Consider the following 20912-nt stretch of genomic DNA (forward strand, 5'->3'; position numbering starts at 1 on the left):
AAATTGCTTACCTTAAAAAAGGCTCAGCAGACTGCAAGGGTCCTTAAGGAACTGTCACATTGAAGAGAAGTCTGTAGTTAAGGTAGAGAAAGATTTGTCTAGTAGGGAATGTGATTTTATATGCATCTATATATGTATGCTTTTGTACATAAGTATGTGTATGGATGTTTGTGTCTAATATCTGTATAAAATATACATATTAGGTCTGTGGTGGTGGGGTAGGAAGAGGAATGTTTAGTTGCAGTCTCTCCAAGAAACACCATAATTGGGAGGCAAGATGAATAAAAAAAAATTTTTTTATGGTATATATGTTTTCCTTTGTAACCTAGATGCCAACTTTTTATAAATCAACTACTGTATTGAGAAAACTCATTTAAGAAACCCTATTTATAAATCCATTTTTAAGCAGAACTTCTTTAGAAACTCCTTTCTGGGGTGCCTGACTGGCTTAGTCGGTGGAGCATGCTACACTGGATCTCAGGGTTGTGAGTTCGAGCCCCATGTTGGGTGTAGGGATTACTTAAAAATAAAATCTTTTAAAAAAAAAAAAAGAGACTCTTTATTGAGAACTGTAGTTTTTTTTTGCGATTATAGTTAAAAGGTTCTTGGTCTCTTTCTGGCAGTGTTTCCTAAGAGAAATTCCAGTTTTCTAGGGGAGAAATGTTATGCATTTGAGTCTTAGTTCAAATTCAAAGTGATGGTTCAGGTGAAAGAGACATAACCTTTGTTTTAATACACAGGTATATCAAGGCAGTTACTGAAGGGGTTAGATTTGTTCTTTGTGACATTGAATTATTGTTTGGATAAGTCTTTCTGGAAAGAGGAAGTAAATCTTAAGTTTCAATCTGTTGTTTTTATTTATTTATTTATATATTTTTTTAAAAGATTTTATCTATTTATTTGACAGAGAGAGCCAGCCAGAGAGGGAACACAAGCAGGGGGAGTGGGAGAGGAAGAAGCAGGCTTCCAGCAGAGGAGCCTGATATGGGGCTCGATCCCAGAACTCCAGGATCATGCCCTGAGCTGAAGGCAGACGCCTAACGACTGCACCACCCAGGCGCCCCCTCAATCTATTGTTTTTAAAACTTTTTTTTAGAAATAGACAATATTTGTGCTATGTACATAATACAAAATTCCAAAGAAACAGAGCATAAACATTGATAAGTGAGTTGTCCTGTATACCCTAACCACCCAGTTGCTGTCTTGAAGTCAGTCTTTTCTCTCTACTTTATATTCAGTATGACTAGCTTGTTTTAAGTTTCTATTAGGGTGAGACCAGGAGAACGTTAAGCAGTCCCTATGGGCCCACCTTCGTATGTTTCTGAAATCATAACAGCCTGTGAGGATTAGGAGATGAAAGTGGAAAGGTAGAAAAGAAGGAACATGAAGTTTTAGAGGAACAGTAGAATTTTGTTATTGGGGGTGCGTTTTTCTCTCGTTGGCCATTGGCTCAGTAACTGGCAATAATCTCTTTCCTCAATGCAGGCTTTTCTAAATGTAATCCTATAATCTGGTCTCTCTGGATCTTTTAATTAGATTTACTTTTCCCTATTTCCTTTTTTGTTTTAATGTGATAATGAGTGGAAATTGCCTATTTTGCCACCAGAACATATACTTCATTAGCCGCATTATACACTTGGCTTAATTTCCAATTGCCTATGATAATGACAGAGGAATTCTAATTGTTCATTCTGTTCAGTATCCTTCTGTTCTCTTTCCTCCACATTGCTTTTTTTAATTCCCTCAATTCTGACCTTTTCTTTTTCTACATTTCCTATTAACAGACTTTATATTTAACATGTAATTTTTTTTTTAACATTGAAATGATTTAACTGGCAGAAATGGTAAGTTGTGGTAGGACATTTTATCTTGGACAGCCAGTAACTGAGATTGGGCATATGTTGGCAGTAATAGTTGAAAACAGGCATTCGATCTTCCAATATGACATTTTCATCCTTTATACCATAATCAGATCTATCAAGTGTGTAGGACATGGGAAATCTCTTTCCCTGCTTGTAAAGCACCTGAGGTGATGGGGGGAATTAGTAATTCACTCTTTATGCTTTTTGTTTGTCCCTAAATCCCATGCTTGTTGATAGCAAACAAAAATGAAGTCAGAAAGGAAGTTTATACATGGTACCTTGCGGTAGGTGGACTAGATAATTCTTACTGATTTTTTTTTTTAAAGATTTTATGTATTTATTTGACAGAGAGAGACAGCCAGCGAGAGAGGGAACACAAGCAGGGGTAGTGGGAGAGGAAGAAGCAGGCTCCCAGTGGAGCAGGGAGCCCGATGCAGGGCTCGATCCCAGGACTCTGAGATCATGACTTGAGCTGAAGGCAGACGCTTAATGACTGAGCCACCCCGGCGCCCCTGATTTTTCTTTTTTCTTTTTTTTTTTTTTTAAATTAATTAATTAATTTATTTATTCGACAGAGAGAGAGACAGCCAGCGAGAAAGGAAACACAAGCAGGGGGAGTGGGAGAGGAAGAAGCAGGCTCATAGTGGAGGAGCCTGACGTGGGGCTCGATCCCAGAATGCTGGGATCACGCCCTGAGCCGAAGGCAGACGCTTAACCGCTGTGCCACCCAGGCGCCCCCACCCCCTGATTTTTCTTAATAACAGTAAAATCATATCATATTTATAATCATACTTACAAGGGAGCCTTTGATTTTTCATCTTGGAATTTTGTGATCACTAAATTACAGCTGACGATGATTCTATTCGTAGCATCATACTCTTTTTTTTTTAAGATTTATTTATTTGAGAGAGAGAGAGCATGTGCATGTGAGTGGGGAGAGTGAGAGGGAGACCAAGCAGACTCTGTACTGAGCGAGGAGCCTGACTCAGGCCTTGATCCCACAACCGTGAGATCATGACCTGAGCTGAAACCAGGAGTTGGTTGCTTAATTGACTGAGCCACCCAGGTGCCCCGTGACATCTGCCTTTTATGAAATAATGAATACTGCCATAAGTGTATTATGTGATTAAAAAATCATATTCTCTAGAGATTTATCTTCTAGGATAAATGCTGGGATAATCTGCAGACTACTCAGATAAGGTGGCTACTAAAATCAGCTGAATTGTAGCTATTATGTTTCTTCACTTGCTGCCAAAAGGATACTTAATACAACTTAGTTTCTCGAGCCTTTAGCAAGGGACTTTAGTAAGAACTAAGCATGAGTTGACGTTTTTGAGAACATTTTAATATGTATACTTACTGAAGCTGCTCTCTCTTATCACATCTCATTGATACTTAGAGAATATTTATATTTAGCCTTACTTTGCTAGTCTTTAGTAACATCTGGGAACTTCACTGCAAAGTGTGGTTTTTGGGGTGCCTGCCTGGCTTAGTCGGTAGAGCATGTGATTCTTGATCTTGGGGTTGAATTTGAGCCCCACATTGTTCATAGAGATTTTTTTTTTAATGTGGCTTTAAATTCACTTGTATAGGGCCATAGTATAGGTTTTTTTGTGTTTTTTTTTATTTTGGGGTGTTTTTGCAATTTTTAAATTACTTTAAACATCATCAACTGTAAATGTATTAGTTATATCAGAAATACTCTGTAATTTTGATAAAGAGCGTTCACTTTTTTTCTTGCAACTAATGTGGATTCCCAGATCTGTAAGTCAGGATTCAAGTGTACCTTTTTTTTTTTTTTTAAAGATTTTATTTATTTATTTGACAGAGATAGAGACAGCCAGCGAGAGAGGGAACACAAGCAGGGGGAGTGGGAGAGGAAGAAGCAGGCTCATAGCGGAAGAGCCTGATGTGGGGCTCGATCCCACAACGCCGGGATCACGCCCTGAGCCGAAGGCAGACGCTTAACCGCTGTGCCACCCAGGCGCCCCCCTTTTTTTTTTTGAGAGAGGGCACGCATGTGGGGGTGCGAGGGGGAGAGAGACTCTTAAGCAGGCTCCGTGCTCCGCGTGGAGCCTGACAAAGGGCTTGGTCTTCCAACCATGAGATCATGCCCTGAAATCAAGAATCAGTTGCTGAACTGACTGAACTACCCAGGCACCCCACAAGTATACTTTCTTATATTCGGTAGCAATTTTTCATATATGGTACTGCCTGAACAGTTATATTTGATGTACCGTATTTCATTGATTCTGAGATGGCATTGATTATAAGATGCATTATTGTTTTCTGTATTACTTGGAAAGAAATGTGCTTCCTATTAAACTGACATACTTTTTTTTCTTAAGATTTGAGAGAGCGCTCATGTGAGCATGCAGTGGGGGAGGGGCAGAGGGAGAGGGAAAGAGTGTCTTAAACAGACTCCGAGATGAGTGTGGAGCCCCACACGGACTCAATCTCCTGACCCTGAGATCACCACCTGAGGCAAAACCGAGAGTCGGAAGCTTAACTGACTGAGCCATCCAGGCACCCCCAACTGACAGGCCTTTGATTATAAAATGCATCTCCGTTTCAGAGATGTTAATGTGAAAAACTGTGCAATTTAGTCTTGATGAGTTAGGGTAATAGTACCACCTAAAATTTGCCTAAGGCTTTATAGAAAGCACTTATACATGTGTAATCTGATTTGACCCTTAAACTAAAACTAATCTGTGACATAGATTAAATTGTCCCCAGTTTTCAGATGAGGAACATCTCCCAGCATGTCATTCAGTAGTGAACTAAGGTTTCAAGCTCACATTTTCTTACTGTGAGACTCACGACATGATTGACAGTATCACCCCCCCCATACATGCATACCCATACAGCTCTAAAATTTTTGTCCTTTGCCTGCCTAATGTACATGTTTAAACTTCTTTGATCTTAAAACTGTTCATATATTTTTATTCTAATGATAGGGTTGAATACTATTAAAATTATTAATGTTTTAATGTTAAGTTATGTGTGACTATCTGCTAATAAATGAATTGTTTTGATTCTGGGTGCCTGACCACAAGGAAACTATATATGCCATCATTGGTGGTTTAATACATGTTTTGGAAGCAGTTCATGTTTCTAGCTGACCAGGTAAAATGTTCAGGAATGATTAGGAGTTGAGTTCTGTGAAGTGATCCAGAGAAGATTAAGTATTTGTTTATCATCGTACTGTTCTTGGTAAATCAGGGTCATGTCTGTTTCTTTCCTAGGTGGTGGCTAATGCTGTAGCAGCATTATCTGAAATCAGTGAATCTCACCCAAACAGCAACCTACTCGATCTGAACCCACAGAACATTAACAAGCTGCTGACAGCCCTGAATGAGTGCACTGAATGGGGCCAGATTTTCATCTTGGACTGCCTGTCTAATTACAACCCTAAAGATGACCGGGAGGCTCAGAGGTCAGTTGTATTTCCCTGGATAGCATCTGGGAGACTTGCCTGTTCGAATAAGTTCTACTGTCTGTATTAGAATAGGGTTTCTTATGTTGGCAAAAATCAGTGGCTTGTGGGGTAGATACTGCTGTCTCTGTGGTGTTTTCTCACTGGATTTAGGAACGTATTTAGGTGGTGGAGTGAACCAGGCAAAAATAGCTCTTCTTAAAAGATGTGTATTTTTCATTTCTTGTTTGAATATTGCAGTTACCTTCTGCTAAAATCTCCCTCATCATGGTCCCACATCTCATATAGCAGTTTCTGGCCATTTGGCACACAAGGTTTTTGAGTGTCTCACTGTAGAGACAAACTTTTTGTTCTATTAGATGCATAGTAAGTGGCCTGATACTAGTTACTGAGTTGAACTATGCCTACAATTCAGTAGTAGAGAAAATGTATTGAAGCCTGCAAGACATATGGTGTCTTTCATTAGATACAGAAATCACATCAGTCTGAATTTGGAAAAGATTTTGGAAGGTGCACCTGGGTTGTTCTGCTCAGCCCTTTACCAAGTTCACTGTTAGAAATTTTCTTTGACCATCACAAATTGACTTAAATTTCATATATGCTTACACACATTTTAGTTTACAGAGTTGGAATTACCACCAATTTTTATTGAGTGTTCTGTATATATATAGGCACTGTACTAGGTAAAGTACTTTGGAAGAAATGTTGGCTCTTCATTAAAGTTGACATATTTTAGTTATGGTAGATAAGAACCTTCCTAGCCTGGCTGAAGCTCAAGCTACCATAACGTAAGTTCTCTTAACTTGTCTGGGAAATTGTTCCCTTAGGACCTTAACTAAAGCTTACCCTGATTATTTCTTTCCATCAAAAGTACGAGTATCTTTAAAAAAAAAATTACAAGTATCTTATGGAAGGAACTTTATATAGAATTTGATTTTTTGTTGGTCATCAACATCTCACACTTATTTGTGCATTCACTTAGCAAATGTTTATTGAGTCTATGCTGCATGCCAGGCATTGTTCTGGGCCCTGAGGATACTGTCAACAGAATTGTAGCCCTCACGGAACACTTATTCTGAGGGATGGGGCAGAAGTATATATAATACAATATATAATATGTCAGAGGATGATAAGCACTAACGGGAAAGATAAAGTAGAGAGGAGATCTAAGAAATACTGGAGGTTTGGGGATGAGGAATTGTAATTGTAAAAGGGTAGTCAGGGAAGGCCTTGCTGAGAAGGTGGCATTTGTATAAAGACCTGAGGGAGGTCAGGGTGTCAGATACTGGAGGAAGGGAGAGAAACCACCTTACTTATCTTAAATCCTTAACTGAATATAATCACCCAGCCTCTCATGTTGCCCAAGAGCTATCAAAATCAGGTTAATTTCTGAAGAACCCTCAACAGATAATTACATACTCAAGATTTAAGGAGGCCTTTAAGTGTAGGTGGCAGGGGCTGGGAGAACAGGGGAAGGGTTTGGGAGAATATTGCAGTGGTGTTCTGTTACTTAAAAACGCTTTCAGAGATTTCCTTATTATCGTGAAGGCAAGGGGTTGTGTCGTTTTCCTGCTCAACTCACCTCCTGCATCTTATGAAACCTTCAGTCACGGTTTATATCTCTCACTATGAAGTAACTCTCAGAACTTAATTTTGACACCCTATAGGTTGAGGAGAAATAGGTTGTGAGGCAAGGAGCCCTTACGTAATATGGGGAGATGGAGAAGACTGTAAAACACGAGGGTAAATGGTGTGTGCCTCAGGTATTTTTGGGTATTGCCTAGTTTCCTTCCAGTTTGAGCATCCCTTGTTGCTGATTTCCTGAATCTTCTGATGTCCCTGCTCTGTGTGTAGTTTGCTGGGAATGAAGCTTCTGCAAGTGTAGGATCCCAGTTTTGTTTCCACGTGGAGCTTTGACTTTTCTAACCGTTTCTCTAGTTTCTTGATACTTGATCCATGGGACTCTGACACGGTACACTGTGGGCTCTGGATTAAGCAAAGAAATAATTCAGGTTGTTAATTTTCCTTTTCTGCCCTCAGCATCTGTGAGCGTGTAACTCCCCGGCTATCTCATGCCAACTCAGCAGTGGTGCTTTCAGCGGTTAAAGTCCTAATGAAGTTTCTAGAGTTGTTACCCAAGGACTCTGACTACTACAATATGCTGCTGAAGAAGTTGGCCCCTCCGCTTGTCACTTTGCTGTCTGGGGAGCCAGAGGTGCAGTACGTCGCCCTGAGGAATATCAATCTAATTGTCCAGAAAAGGTTGGGAAACAATGAATTGGTGATTAAAGTGCTTATTATTTTGAATTAAGCTTAACAATATCAGTATTACAGAGGCCAGTGTGAATATGTGGAAAGGAAAATGTTGTATGGCAGAGCAGCTTGCCCAGGATCGGGAGGCTAACAGTTGCTTTTGGAATGTTCCTGCGATAAACACTTGGTGTTCTACAGCTTTCTTTGTTTCCTGATGGGCCTCCTAATAATGTACCAGCTAGTGCCAGCTTTTATGGCTTAGGCCATAGTTTAGAGCCAGATTGTTGTTCTTCCAGCAGTTCTTAGCAATATGTACCCTAGCCCTTAAAAATTGTCTGCCAGGTGGGAATCCGGTTAGAAGGGTAGAAAGGAAATCTGTGAGGTTTGGTGGATGGGGTGGAGTGGCTGGAGCACAGATTAGATATTCATACAGACTTTGAAGGCTGTATCAGTACATGTCTCGCCTTCCTTATCATGTGTTTCTGTGTACCACAGGCCTGAAATCTTGAAGCAGGAAATCAAAGTCTTCTTTGTGAAGTACAATGATCCCATCTATGTTAAACTAGAGAAATTGGACATCATGATTCGTTTAGCATCCCAAGCCAACATTGCTCAGGTCAGACTTAAAGCAGATTCAAGTTTATAAATCACTTAGATCTTCAGGTCTGGCTTTCAGAAGCAGCTAGACCATGAAATCGCTGTTTGAGAATCGTTAATGATTGTGTACCTTCTGGATTTGTAACAGGTTCTGGCGGAATTAAAGGAATACGCCACAGAGGTGGATGTGGACTTTGTTCGCAAGGCTGTGAGGGCCATTGGACGGTGTGCCATCAAAGTGGAGGCAAGTGTCTGATGGTAGTTGTGGTCACATTATGGGATTGAGAGTGTTGTCTTCACTCCTTTTTTTAAAATGCGTTTTTTTTAATTTATTAAAATAATAAAGCACATAGTTAAAATTCCTAGAGGGAATCATTTTTAACTCCTTTTAGTTTCAGTTACTTTGCTGCTTCCATATTTCTAAATAATATGGTATTTATTGACTTAATCAATTGTAGATACTATCTTTATAACTCTGTGCTGTGACTTAAGTAACAGTTCATGTACGCCACCATTCCTACTTGAACCCTCCTATTCTCCAATAGTTATATCATGAGGTTTTTTCTTCCTATATTGCTTATCTTTGTAAATTTAGATAATGTCCCTTAATTTATTGTTCTGTCAACTAAAGCCTTGCAAAACTTTCTGTGCATATTATGACCAAATATGTAGAGCCAGTAGAATACAAATGATTATATTTTCTTTCTTATAGAGTCTTTTGTTTTTTTCTGGAGTTTCTGTAATGGCCTTTCTTTTTTTTCTTGCATTGTTTATCTTCATAACATCTCTTTATTCCAGCTTTTCAAGCATAGTATCGAACCTGTAAACTGTCTTTTGTCCTGGACCCTTTTGTCTTCTGGTCCTCTGTCCTCTCGCTTGCTGCAGTCTGGTTTATTGCTTGTTTGGCCTCTGCACAGCCATCATTCCATGGAGCCTATCTTCATAGCTCTTTCTTGTTAGTGGTACTTCTCACACAGCATTCCTTTTTGTGTGATTGAGATAGCTTCTTGAGTCTCTGGGGAAATGAATTACAGTGTTTTGTGTCTGCAGTTTAAATTTAATTATCTGGAGTATCGTGTGCTGACTCTTGCATATCTATATATAATTTTTTAATTGAGGCATATAGCACACATATAGTAAATTGCAACCCATGTGTATTTAAGAATGAGTTAACAGAAAAGTCGATCAGGACATATGTGAGCATAGGCAGGTCTGCTGACTAACAGGTTTCTGCTTTAGGGCAGGGAGTTGATCTTTACTTCGATGTCCTCTGAAAGAGCCTCTCTGTGACCTTTGAAGGCAGACTGATTTTTTAGCTTGGTTGCAGCCTTCCAGTAGGTGTTATGGGCTACAACTTAAACTGCCCTGCTCCATCAGTCTCCAGTCCTCCATTTGTTCATCACTCAGAAATGTATTGGAATTAATAAAGACCTCTGTTTGCTATGATGTTGTGGATTCAGAGCTCCATATGTGTTCTTGCTACTTGACTGCAGTTCTGCTTAGAGTCAGAGGGTTGGACCATATGATTTCTCAAGGATACTAAAATAATTTGGACAGTCTGTCCAGTACTCCATGGGAACAGAAGGAAACAGATGCTGTGTCAGAGAAGCATCTATGAAAGCCAAGTTCCTGATTGGCCTTCCTTGTTTTTATTTGAGACAAGGCTGCTTCATGGAGTTACCATCGATAAATAATTCAGCAGCCTAGTTGTTGGAGCAAGATGTTAATTCATCCTGGTTTCTCCTCCTGGTTCTCGTAGCTTAGTTGCTTCAGGTATTTAATACACTTTGTTGCTTCATTGAGAAATGGGGATATCTGATTATTGAATCTTGAAATATTACATCTTTTTTTTTTTATCACCACTCTTTACATTCTTATCTTTTCTTTCTTTTTCTTTTCTTATTCCTTTTCTTACCCACTTAATTTTCAGAGAAATTTTGGTAGCATAAAGAGTAATTTTCTGCTATTCATTGCCAGATTGTCATTGTCTTACTGACTTCTTTGGCAAAGCTCTAAAGAGTCCTGTAAAATTGTATCACTCTGAAGTTAAAAGAGATTTTCTATCCCTAGAATTACTAGAGAGCATTCTCCATCTGGATTCCTAGAGGCTGTTAATGCCACGTACTGTGACTAATGGAAAAATAGTCCATAATCTTCTGGAAGTGTTAAAGTTCTGATGGCTTTCACTTTTTCCTTTGACTCGGGGTGCCCTGGTGGGAATATTAGAGTATGTGAGAAATGAACTTCGTCTGGAAGTGAGTGAGATCAGCCTTCAAGGCTCCTGCCTTCTAGCTAGCGCTCTCTTAGGTTGTCTGCATTTGCTGGAGCACTTTTCCTAGACCTATTTCAGTCATGAAGGCTATCAGTTGGAAAGAGTTGCCTGGCCCAAACACAGTCAGTGGGGCAGGAGAGGTGATGATTCCTGTTTCTAATTAAGCATTCGTGGGAAAGGAGAAGATTGTAGGAGACTTTCTGGGTAACCTCTAAACCAAGTTGCTGCATTCTTTCAGGGCATCTTATCCTTTTTACGACAGATGAGAAAAAAATGAATTTTAATTTCATGCCTAGCTGTGAGAGCAGGGCTTGTTGGAAAGTTTATGTGTCTTTAAGAGTTTGAGTTGTATTTTTATCATTACTTTAAATATAGGTATTTGTATGTTGCTATAAGTATCCTGAGGTGAAGAAAATATATAATTTAATTTTGTTCCAGTTGGCTGGGTTAAAGATTAAGCAGTAAGCTGCTCAATCAATATATAGCACTGGAAAGGTAATCCCATAGTATTTTTTTTTTCAGTAACCTTTGCCTATTTGTTTTTTGTCTGTTTTTTTTAGTAGATTTTACTCCCCCTTACCCTCAGCTTTATTGAGGTATGATTGACAAAACTATATATTTACAGTGTATACCTATTTCTTTAAGGAGGAGATAAACCCATGGTCCTTCTTAGTCTTCCATATAAAATCAAATGATTTCATTTCTTTGAGAGGGATTAAGGCAGTAAGTTCTCACTTCCTAGTCTTCTGCTCTCTGGTGTTTACTATTTCTAATTTTTATAAGTCAAGATAAGATACTGATATGTGTCTCATCCCTTTATGTATGTATGTATGTATGTATTTTTTAAATTGTGTTCAGTTAGCCACCATATTCATCCTTCAATTTAAAAACAAAGATGGTGGGGCTCCTGAGTGGCGCAGTCGTTAAGAGTCTGCCTTCAGCTCAGGGCATGATCCCAGTGTTCTGGGATCGAGCCCCATATCAGGCTTCTCTGCTGGGAGCCTGCTTCTTCCTCTCCCACTCCCCCTGCTTGTGTTCCCTCTCTCGCTGGCTGTCTCTCTCTGTCAAATAAATACATAAAATCTTTAAAAAAAAAAAAAAAGATGGTATTTTTCCTGTTAGGAAAGCCATATGTATTTACTAAATAAAATTGGAAAATAACACAAATTAAACAAAAATGGAACACTCTGTTTTCTCCTACCTATTCCATCCTCCCAGAGATGATGTGGCCGTGATTTTCAGTCTTCATCTGTGTAGTCCTTCATACACAGCTGTACTTCTTACAAAAATGAGATCATCCTAAAAATGCTATTTATTTCTGTAGTCTGCCTTTTTCATTGAATTATACATGGACATTTTCCATGTTAGTTAATATTTGACATAATTTTTGGTGGATTATAGACATAATGTGTGATGGCTTCATAATTTATTTAACCTTCCTCTTATTGTAGGACCTTAAAGTTCCTGCTCTTTTTCCAAATAATGGTATAAATATAGCAGACTTTGTAGCCAAATCTTTGATCTCTAGCGAAGGCGAGCATTTTTTCATTTGTTAGCCATTTGGAATTGCTTGTTCACTGCCTGTGCACCTTTTTCCAATGGGCTTTTCCACATTGATTAAAAAAAAAATCCTTTATAATTAAAGATATTAACTCCTCATTTTGTTAGCATTTATTTTCCCAATTTGTTTTCCTTTTGATTTCATTTGCTGTTTTGATGCACAGAAGTTTGCATTTTCTTATGTGGTGAGTTGTTTTCTCGGTAGCTCTTTAGTGGCACATCTAGAAGATTGTGCTTTGCCTCAGACCAAAACTCATCATTATTGTCTACTTCTATGGCAGAGATTCTGTTTTTTTACATTTAAAGATATTTTTAATAATTAAAACAATTACAATTTTGGTGAAAAATATGAGGGTGAGGATCAAACACTAGAACAAATCATGCTTTCCTCGCTGTTAAAAATGTTGTCTCATACTAAATTTTATACGTGCGTATATATTTCTCTGTTTCTGGACTTTTTTTGTCTGAACAATGATTGGATGTTTACTCTTGCCTCTCTGCCATCCTGCTGTAATAATGGTAGGCTTTTTTTTTTCTTTAATCAAAAAGCAGTATGGTTGAGATGACAAATTGCTCGAATATTACTGTCCCAGACTTAAATATTTTTCAAATATTGATGCATCGTGGGAAATGGCCTTTTGTCTTTATTATAATAATGATAGGAAGGACTCACTAAATGTGAGCTTTATATCAAGCCCTGTGTTAACCACTGTATCTGTATTATTTAATTTATGATAATTTAAATCTTACGTAACCTATATCCTATATACTTTATAATTTATCACAATTTATATATTTAAAAATTTCCAATTATTTTACTGTTGCAGTGACCGCACAGGAACTACTAGCCAAAAATGAATAAAAAAGAATCCAGAAATGGAAAAAATACATAAAAGATGGCAGAATCATTCTGTGGTGCAACAGAGTCATCATATGAATAACCTCAAGATGCAATTTTGTTTTGCATTTTAGCTTGGAGTGGTTTAACTTAGTACCTTTAAAAGGTTTTATTACCAAGGTTGTCAGGCATACACTAAAGTTGATAATGAGCTGTCATGTACACATCACCCATTTTGAACAAAATATCAACATGTTGCTGCTTTTATCTTTTTCCTCCTAGCGGAGTGCTATTGGATTTTAATGCAGATCTCAGATAGGATCTTACTAGAGTAGTCCAGTGTGTGTATCTAATAGAGAACATCTGGAAAAAAATACATTGTCACAATACCATTACTGTACCCAGCAATTAACAATAATTCTTAATCTCATTGAAGACCCAGTCCATGTTCAGTTTTCCCTAATTGTGTCTCAGGGTCTTTTTATAGGGGGCTTGTTCAAATAAAAATCTAAAGAAGATCCACACGTTGCATTTGGTTACTGTCTCTTAAGTCTTTAGTTACTTACTTTTGGTGCCATTTATTAAAGGGACTAGGTCATCAGGTTTGTACAATTTCCCAGAGTCTGGATTTGGATGGTTGTATCTTAGTGATACTGTTTTTCTCATTCTGCCATCCCCTTTACATAATTAAATCTAGAGGTTTGGTAATATTCATGTTCAGTGTTAGGCAGAAATACCTCTTAGCCGATACTGGGTACTTTCTATTGCATCTTATCAGGAGGTAGGTAATGGAGTGACACATCAGAGCACATTATGATATATAATAAATCAGTCCTTGATTTTTAGGATCTCTTGTCTGAAACCCTTCTTCTTTTAAAAACTATGATTTATACGGGGCGCCTGGGTGACTCAGTTGGTTAAGCAACTGCCTTCAGGGGCGCCTGGGTGGCACAGCGGTTAAGCGTCTGCCTTCGGCTCAGGGCGTGATCCTGGCGTTATGGGATCGAGCCCCGCATCAGGCTCCTCTGCTGTGGGCCTGCTTCTTCCTCTCCCACTCCCCCTGCTTGTGTTCCCTCTCTCGCTGGCTGTCTCTATCTCTGTCGAATAAATAAAAAAAATCTTAAAAAAAAAAAAAAAAAAAGCAACTGCCTTCAGCTCAGGTCTTGATTCCAGGGTCCTGGGATCGGGCCCCACATCAGGCTCCGTTCTCAGTGGGGAACCTGCTTCTCCTTCTCCCTCTGCCACTCCTCCTGCTTGTGCTTTCCTGCTCTTTCTCTATCAAATAAATAACAATCTTTTAAAAAAAACAACTATGACTTATAGTTTCAGGATATTAGTTTTATCACTTGTAGTCTCTCATAATCCCTTCATTAATAAGAGATTAATAGATTAAATTTTATAGATGAACTGTAAGCTGGGGAAAATTGCAGTTTATCTAAGGCCATAGACTTTCAGTTATATAGTTCAGAAGATGGCAAATTTTCCTTAAGAGTTTCTTGAGTCACAGATAACTTTGAAAATATAATGAAAGCCATGGATCCTCTCCCTGGAAAATATACTTGTATGCACATATGCAATTTGGCAATTTCATTTCAAGAGGTTTAAAGATGCCTTCTGCTGTCTCCACTCATCCATGAACTCCAGGAAAAGACCTACCTTGGTTTATTCTTTCATTCTTCTTTCCTCCTACCTTCACTCATTCTTTCTTCTCATTTCTGTTCTCCATGGCTATCCAGAATGATTAGTTTTGTTTGAATCGATTTATCTGTCAATATATTTTGCAATGAATAAGATTTGGACTATAACTGGAACTTCTGTGTATCTCCATCAAAAAGCCTAGCCTCTAGTATAGCTTGGTCAATTAAGTGCCTGATCTTTAGTCTAGTTTCGTTGGTGCACCTGTTCAAAGTTATTTTTATTTTGAAGTTGCATTATTGGAGAGATCATCTGACTTGTCATTTATTATGTTCTTCTTTGTAGCAATCTGCAGAGCGCTGTGTGAGCACATTGCTTGATCTCATCCAGACCAAAGTAAATTATGTGGTCCAAGAGGCAATTGTTGTCATCAGGGACATCTTTCGCAAGTACCCCAACAAGTATGTCCAACTACTTCTACCTTTTTCCTCAAACCATTTAGGAAATGTTTAAATAGGGCACTTTGAAATTGGCTAGGTGAGAATTATTCTTTGTAATGTAACTGGTCATAATAGGATACTTTGTTAAAAATCTTGTTAAAATTGGATACTTTATTATGAAAAATAATTCTTAATTTAAAATAAATTAAAGGGCGCCTGGGTGGCTCAGATAGTTGACTGTCTGCCTTCGGCTCAGGTCATGATCTCCAGATCCTGAGACCAAGTCCCACATCAAGGCTCCTGGCTGGCTCAGCGGGGAGCCTGCTTCTCCCTTTCCCTCTCTCTCTGCCCCTGCTTGTGTGCTCTCTCTGTCTCTCTCTCAAATGAATAAATAAAATCTTTAAAAAAAATAATTAAAAACATAAAAGAGTGTTTTAAATGTTAAAAAAAAAAAAAAGTAGAAGGTGGTTAGTACAGGGATCAAAACCTGATTTTTCATCCCGCTTTACTACATAGAGAGGAACAGAAGCTGAATGACAGTCAACTGGGATATATTGAAGTTGACCAGATTCTTTTTTTTTTTTAAGGATTTATTTATTCATTCATTCATTCATTCATTCATTCATTCATTTGACAGAGAGAGACAGCCAGAGAGAGGGAACACAAGCAGGGGGAGTGGGAGAGGAAGAAGCAGGCTCCCAGCGGAGGAGCTGATGCGGGGCTCAATCCCATAACGCCGGGATCACGCCCTGAGCCAAAGGCAGACGCTTAACGACTGAACCACCCAGGTGCCCCAAAGTTGACCAGATTCTTTGTCAGTGATGTTACTATTAAAGAGAAAGCCCATATATTACAGATTGTCCAGCCATATTTCAGTTTATGCCTGTTCCCAGGCATAATTAATAGTTGTGCTGCTTTTCACTCTCAGAAATCGTTTCAGTTTGAATGATAAATTAATAGCCACATGATTGTAAAAGCCAAGAAGGTGACAGTTTATTGTCTACTTTGCATGTTACCTACTACTTTGTAGAAAATTATAGAGCATGTAATGAATTATCAGAATCTCTGTCCCTTTCTGCAGTATTATAACTATTCCCATGAAGGTATGCAGAATCTACAGTTTCAGTCCACAGATTTTTCACATTGAACCCTTTTAGTTTATGAAGCAAAAATGCCTGATTAGGTTTGATTTTGAAGGCAAGTGATTAAAGGATCTGAAAGGGTGAAATAAAAGCAGGTCTTGTAAGCATCCTAAATCTCATTTTGCCTTATAATCATAGAGATGTGTTGTGCTGAAGATTCTGATTAGTCTTTAAAGATAGTGTTAAATGAAGCAACTTGCAATAAGTTAGCTTAGTGGTGCACTCAGAATTGGCAGAAATACTTTATTTAGCAAGTTTGTGGTTTATTAAGCATTATATATATATTTTTTAATTTTAGAAGTGGTATTTTGGGGAAAAGGACCATGTGCTTTTGTCACTCTCCCAGAAAAGAGGAGAGTTGGGTTTCTAAGTTTAGAAAGATTAAGGGTGGAGATGAATATTTCATTGTGATTAGCAGAAAAATGTCTCCATTTCTGGTTTCTATTAATAAGGGTTTATGACAGTTTAATTTTAAGAAAGTACTATCAGGAACCTGTTTTAATCAGTGGAAGTAGGGCAAACAGTTAAACGTACTATTCAGTTGTCTACATGTTAATTTATTATACATTGTCATTTTTTAAAAGATTGATTTATTTTTGAGAGACCGAGCCAGTGAGGGGGGAGAGCAGAGGGAGAAAAAAACTTAGACTCTTCTGAGCACGGAGCCCGATGTGGGATTCGATCCCATGGCCCCAAGATCACAACCTGAGCTGAAACCGGGAGTCAATCAGCCAGCCATGCCACCCAGGCGCCCCTACGCTGTCGTTTTTATGTTTAAAACTATATTAGCCAAGGAGATGGATTCAGCATGATAAAAGTGAGAGCTCTGTAGACCTGTACAAATAAAAATAAGTACTTGAATTTTTTGTTTCTTTGGAGAAACAAAACATTAGTATGGGTACCTTGGGAGGAAGGAACATAATGATCTCTGTAAAAAGCAGAGTTAGTGGATTAGTTGACAAAATTACTGTTTGTAGTCTGGATGCTGTTGTTGTCTAACTCTATTTTCCTAAAAGTAAAGTGGAATTTCTGTTCCTCTACCATGAAGACAAAATGGAATAATACATAGGAAAATTCTCTGATCTAGTTATTGGAAAGATTGTTAGAAGTATAAGTTAGTGGTATTATCGTATACCACAGGTTAATTTTTCCTTGTGAAAAGAATATCTGGGGCGCCTGGGTGGCTCAGTCGGCTAAGCATCTGCCTTCAGCTCAGGTCATGATCTCAGGGTCCTGGAATCAAGTTCCACATGGGGCTCCCTGCTCGTCAGGGAGTCTGCTTCTCCCTCTGCCCCTCCCTCCCATGCTCTCTCTCTATCTCTCTCAAATAAACAAAATCTTTGAAAACAAAAAAAGAAAAAGAATATCTGATGAGCTTTTATAGCAGTTTATGGTCCAGTATGAAAACATAATTGAAGGGACATTTAAGATACAATCTTCCGGCTTAAAACCTGTGCATTCTCTTGACCAAAAACCTTTATAGTTTGGTGGTTTTGTTTTTAGCCTTCATTGTTAAATACAATTCTCAATTGTGCCCAGTGTAACCATAGTTCATTTTGTTAAATCAGGTATGAAAGTATCATTGCCACTCTGTGTGAGAACTTAGACTCTCTGGATGAACCGGATGCTCGAGCAGCTATGATTTGGATTGTGGGAGAATATGCTGAGAGAATTGACAATGCAGATGAGTTATTAGAGAGCTTCCTGGAGGGTTTTCATGATGAAAGCACCCAGGTAATTTCTCATTTGTGTCCTGTGTCTGATCTTTTGGGGGAATATTTCAGGGAAAGTAAAGGTTAAGCGCTTTCCTGTGTGTGTCTCTCTGTGTGTGTGTGTGTGTGTGTGTGTGTGTGTGTGTGTGTGTCAGAGAGAGGGAGAGAGAGAGAAAGAAAGAGCGAGAGAGAGAGAGAATTTACATATATAGTATGTTCATTTTCTCCCCAAAGGGGTCATCTTTTCATTTGTGCTGATTTCTGGTGGGACAAATCTTCTTTAGACCAGTGGTTCTCAAACTTTAATGAACCTAGAGAGTTTGTTAAAACACAGGTTGCTGGGCCCCATCCTTAGTGTTTCTGACTCATTGGGTCTGAGATGGGCTTAAGCATTTTCATTTCTTACTGGGTTCTGGTGTAAGTGGTCCAGAACCACACTCTAATGACTACTGGCTGAAGCAGTGATGACTACTTCTTTATTTTCTCTCACCAGAAGATGACCTATTCCTGTTCCTAATGGTTGTTGCTCATTACAGCAGGGGTTCTCTCCTGGGGCTGGGGTGAAGGCTGGCATGTGCAGTTTGGAAAGATTCTCTGTGGGTGGTTGGACTTTCTCCCATCTTCTGTCTCTCCTCTACCAAAATGGAGAGACCTGACCTCGGAGCTACAGGCCCAGAGAAGCAGATAAATTATAAAACCCTTTTCCCCTGGCATTTGCACTCACTGCACAGTGAAGGTCGTGTACGTAATTTGCCATAGTAATTTTGGGCCTTTACAAGGAGCCCATACAAGCCTGTGGCTTTCTGTATGGTTCAACAGCCCACTCTTAATTAGCTGTGATCCAGTGCGATTTTACTATTTTCTGGCTCTTACCCTAGTATGACAGATAATTCCCTAATTCTCCGTAAGTTGTATCTTTTGGCGGAAGTAAATAATAAAGGATTTAATAAATAATCAAGCAATTTTTGATGCCAAAATTGCAGTTTAGGGATAAGAGGCTATTGAGTTAATTGATGAATACCTTTGACCTGCTATTTTTGATAATGCCTGAGTTTTAGCCTTTCTCTCTTAATCAAAATCAGAAATCCCCCATAGTAATTCATAGATGGATAAGCACTACTTTGGAAATGGTGGTAGGGAATCATGTAAATGCCTTTCACTTTATCTGTTAAATCATGTCACGGCCTTAGGTGCAGCTCACTCTGCTTACTGCCATCGTGAAGCTGTTTCTCAAGAAACCATCAGAAACACAGGAGCTGGTACAGCAAGTCTTGAGTTTGGCAACACAGGTATAAAATCTAGAAAAAGCGTGGGTTTGATTTGTCTGGTTTTATATTTAGGAAGTTAGGAAACTTTCTAAGAAGATTCATTTGGAGAGGTTTTAATTGGAAAGGGTGCAGTCTAAATCCTGTTAAAATGTAAAAACAGTGTCTCTTATACCACTGAATTACAGCTGGTTCTATGGATTTTAAGTGAATTGACTGCAGTTTTTATGATAGTTCATGAAAATTGAACTTAGGTTTTTTTTTTTTACTGTCAATGAAGGACCTACTACTATGTGAAAATGACATTGAGTCTCACAATACTGGGTGACTCACTTGAATCTCACTCCTTTTGGGGGACTTAATTTTAGCTTCAAATGAAAGTACCATGTAATGCTGGTATATGCCTTGACAAAGGTCTCAGGTATTGTTCTACCTTCTCGTGTTGATTGCCTATCTCTTTAAATAATTTTAAAGTGCTTATGCTGCCTTTTTAATTATTGGATATTTTTGGTCCTCCCTAGGATGAGTTCTGATTTCAGGAATGTGGCAGCCAGCCATAGAGATCAGGTCACCGTTTTAGATGCACAGAGATCAAAATAATTATTTTATCTAGTGTAACTAGAATAGTTACTTATGTTCTTAATTGAGTTTACGAAACAGGCTGGTTGTAGCAGGCTGTCGGAAGTTCAGGTGTGTGTCTACATATGAGTCTGATTCAGATACTCAGTTCACCATTTTTCTTATTCATATCTTTATAGTGGTATTTTATCAAAATTTAAAATCCTTTCACAGTGCTTTGCCTAGTTCTAACCTGTCATTTTTCCTATTACTAATTTTACATCTTTCAAAATTTATTTGTAAGAGTTCTTTGGAGTGTTTTGGGTTTTTTTTTTTTTTTCTTAAACTTCCCTTTTAAATATCTTCCTTTGTCTGAAGCAAAGCAGTTTCTGTAACCATCAAGGCAGTGGTTATTTAATAGCACCTGTGTTGAAGTGAGCATTCTAAACTTTCTCATGTAGACCCTTGATCACTCGTTTGAATCTGTGATAAGATAGATTTAAAACAAGTTTCTGAGAGAGCCTGGGCCCTGCTCTCTGCTCATCTCTAGATAGGGATAGTCTTATAATCAAGCAAGTGTATTTGGTAGGTTCCCCTTGTATTCCCAAGTTCTCAACCCTATCTCCATCTCCTATATAAGGCTTATGGGTCTGTATTTAAAAGGCATCATAAGAGAGCTGTATTTTGGATTCTTGTCAGAGTTCAAACTCAGTCTTATCTCCTGGTATTTTTCAAAACTTTCCTTAGATAAAGTGTTTAGGGAGGATTGCCTAAAGAATACAAGGACTCTCTATTCTTACATATAATTGAAATTCAGCACTGAATCAAGCCAGATTATTAGAGGGCTGGGTATCTAGACTGCATTGTATCTGACCCCTAATAGAATTTCATTTACGAAATTACATGGATACCATCATCTTGTAGCAAGGGTTGTCATGAGAAACTGTCCTCTTTGGGTCTGTTGTCAAAGTTATTTGTTATTCCATAATATGTCTTTTTCCTTATGAGGTCCCATTAGACAAATTCCTAACCAGTTTTGAATTCTCCTACACCATTGGTATGTAGTCAACTGCCCATCTCAGTGGCTTGCCTGACTAGGTGTCTTGTGCGTATCAGTTCGAAACCTTAGAATCAAATTTAACGATCTCCTGTCAAAAATGTGTAGGTCATTGTGGTATGCATTTTTCTGTTTTTTTAGTTTGACTCAGGCTCTCTAGCCTTGGATGCCTTTTTGTAAGCTTTGCTAAGTCCTTTTCTAGGACAGGGCAGGGTATAAGTAAACCATCAGATATTCCTGATTCTAGACTTCTTGTACAAGGACTAGTACAGAATCTTTAATAAT

At 38.4% G+C, this 20912-nt stretch overlaps 1 protein-coding gene across 4 annotated transcripts in view; it reads left to right on the top strand.

The window, feature by feature from the left end:
* AP2B1 (adaptor related protein complex 2 subunit beta 1) overlaps positions 1–20912 on the top strand; it is a 123314-nt gene that overhangs the window by 38702 nt on the left and 63700 nt on the right. For all 4 annotated transcript variants that reach the window (XM_034641843.1, XM_034641842.1, XM_034641841.1 and 1 more), the window contains exons 6-12: positions 5108–5298; positions 7339–7560; positions 8047–8167; positions 8297–8392; positions 14799–14914; positions 17604–17769; positions 18938–19036. In XM_034641843.1, the coding sequence (XP_034497734.1) occupies positions 5108–5298; positions 7339–7560; positions 8047–8167; positions 8297–8392; positions 14799–14914; positions 17604–17769; positions 18938–19036 (1011 nt within the window). The remainder of the gene's footprint in view (positions 1–5107; positions 5299–7338; positions 7561–8046; positions 8168–8296; positions 8393–14798; positions 14915–17603; positions 17770–18937; positions 19037–20912) is intronic.

This window comes from Ailuropoda melanoleuca, chromosome 13 (assembly GCF_002007445.2).
Source record: "Ailuropoda melanoleuca isolate Jingjing chromosome 13, ASM200744v2, whole genome shotgun sequence".
Lineage (NCBI taxonomy): Eukaryota > Metazoa > Chordata > Mammalia > Carnivora > Ursidae > Ailuropoda > Ailuropoda melanoleuca.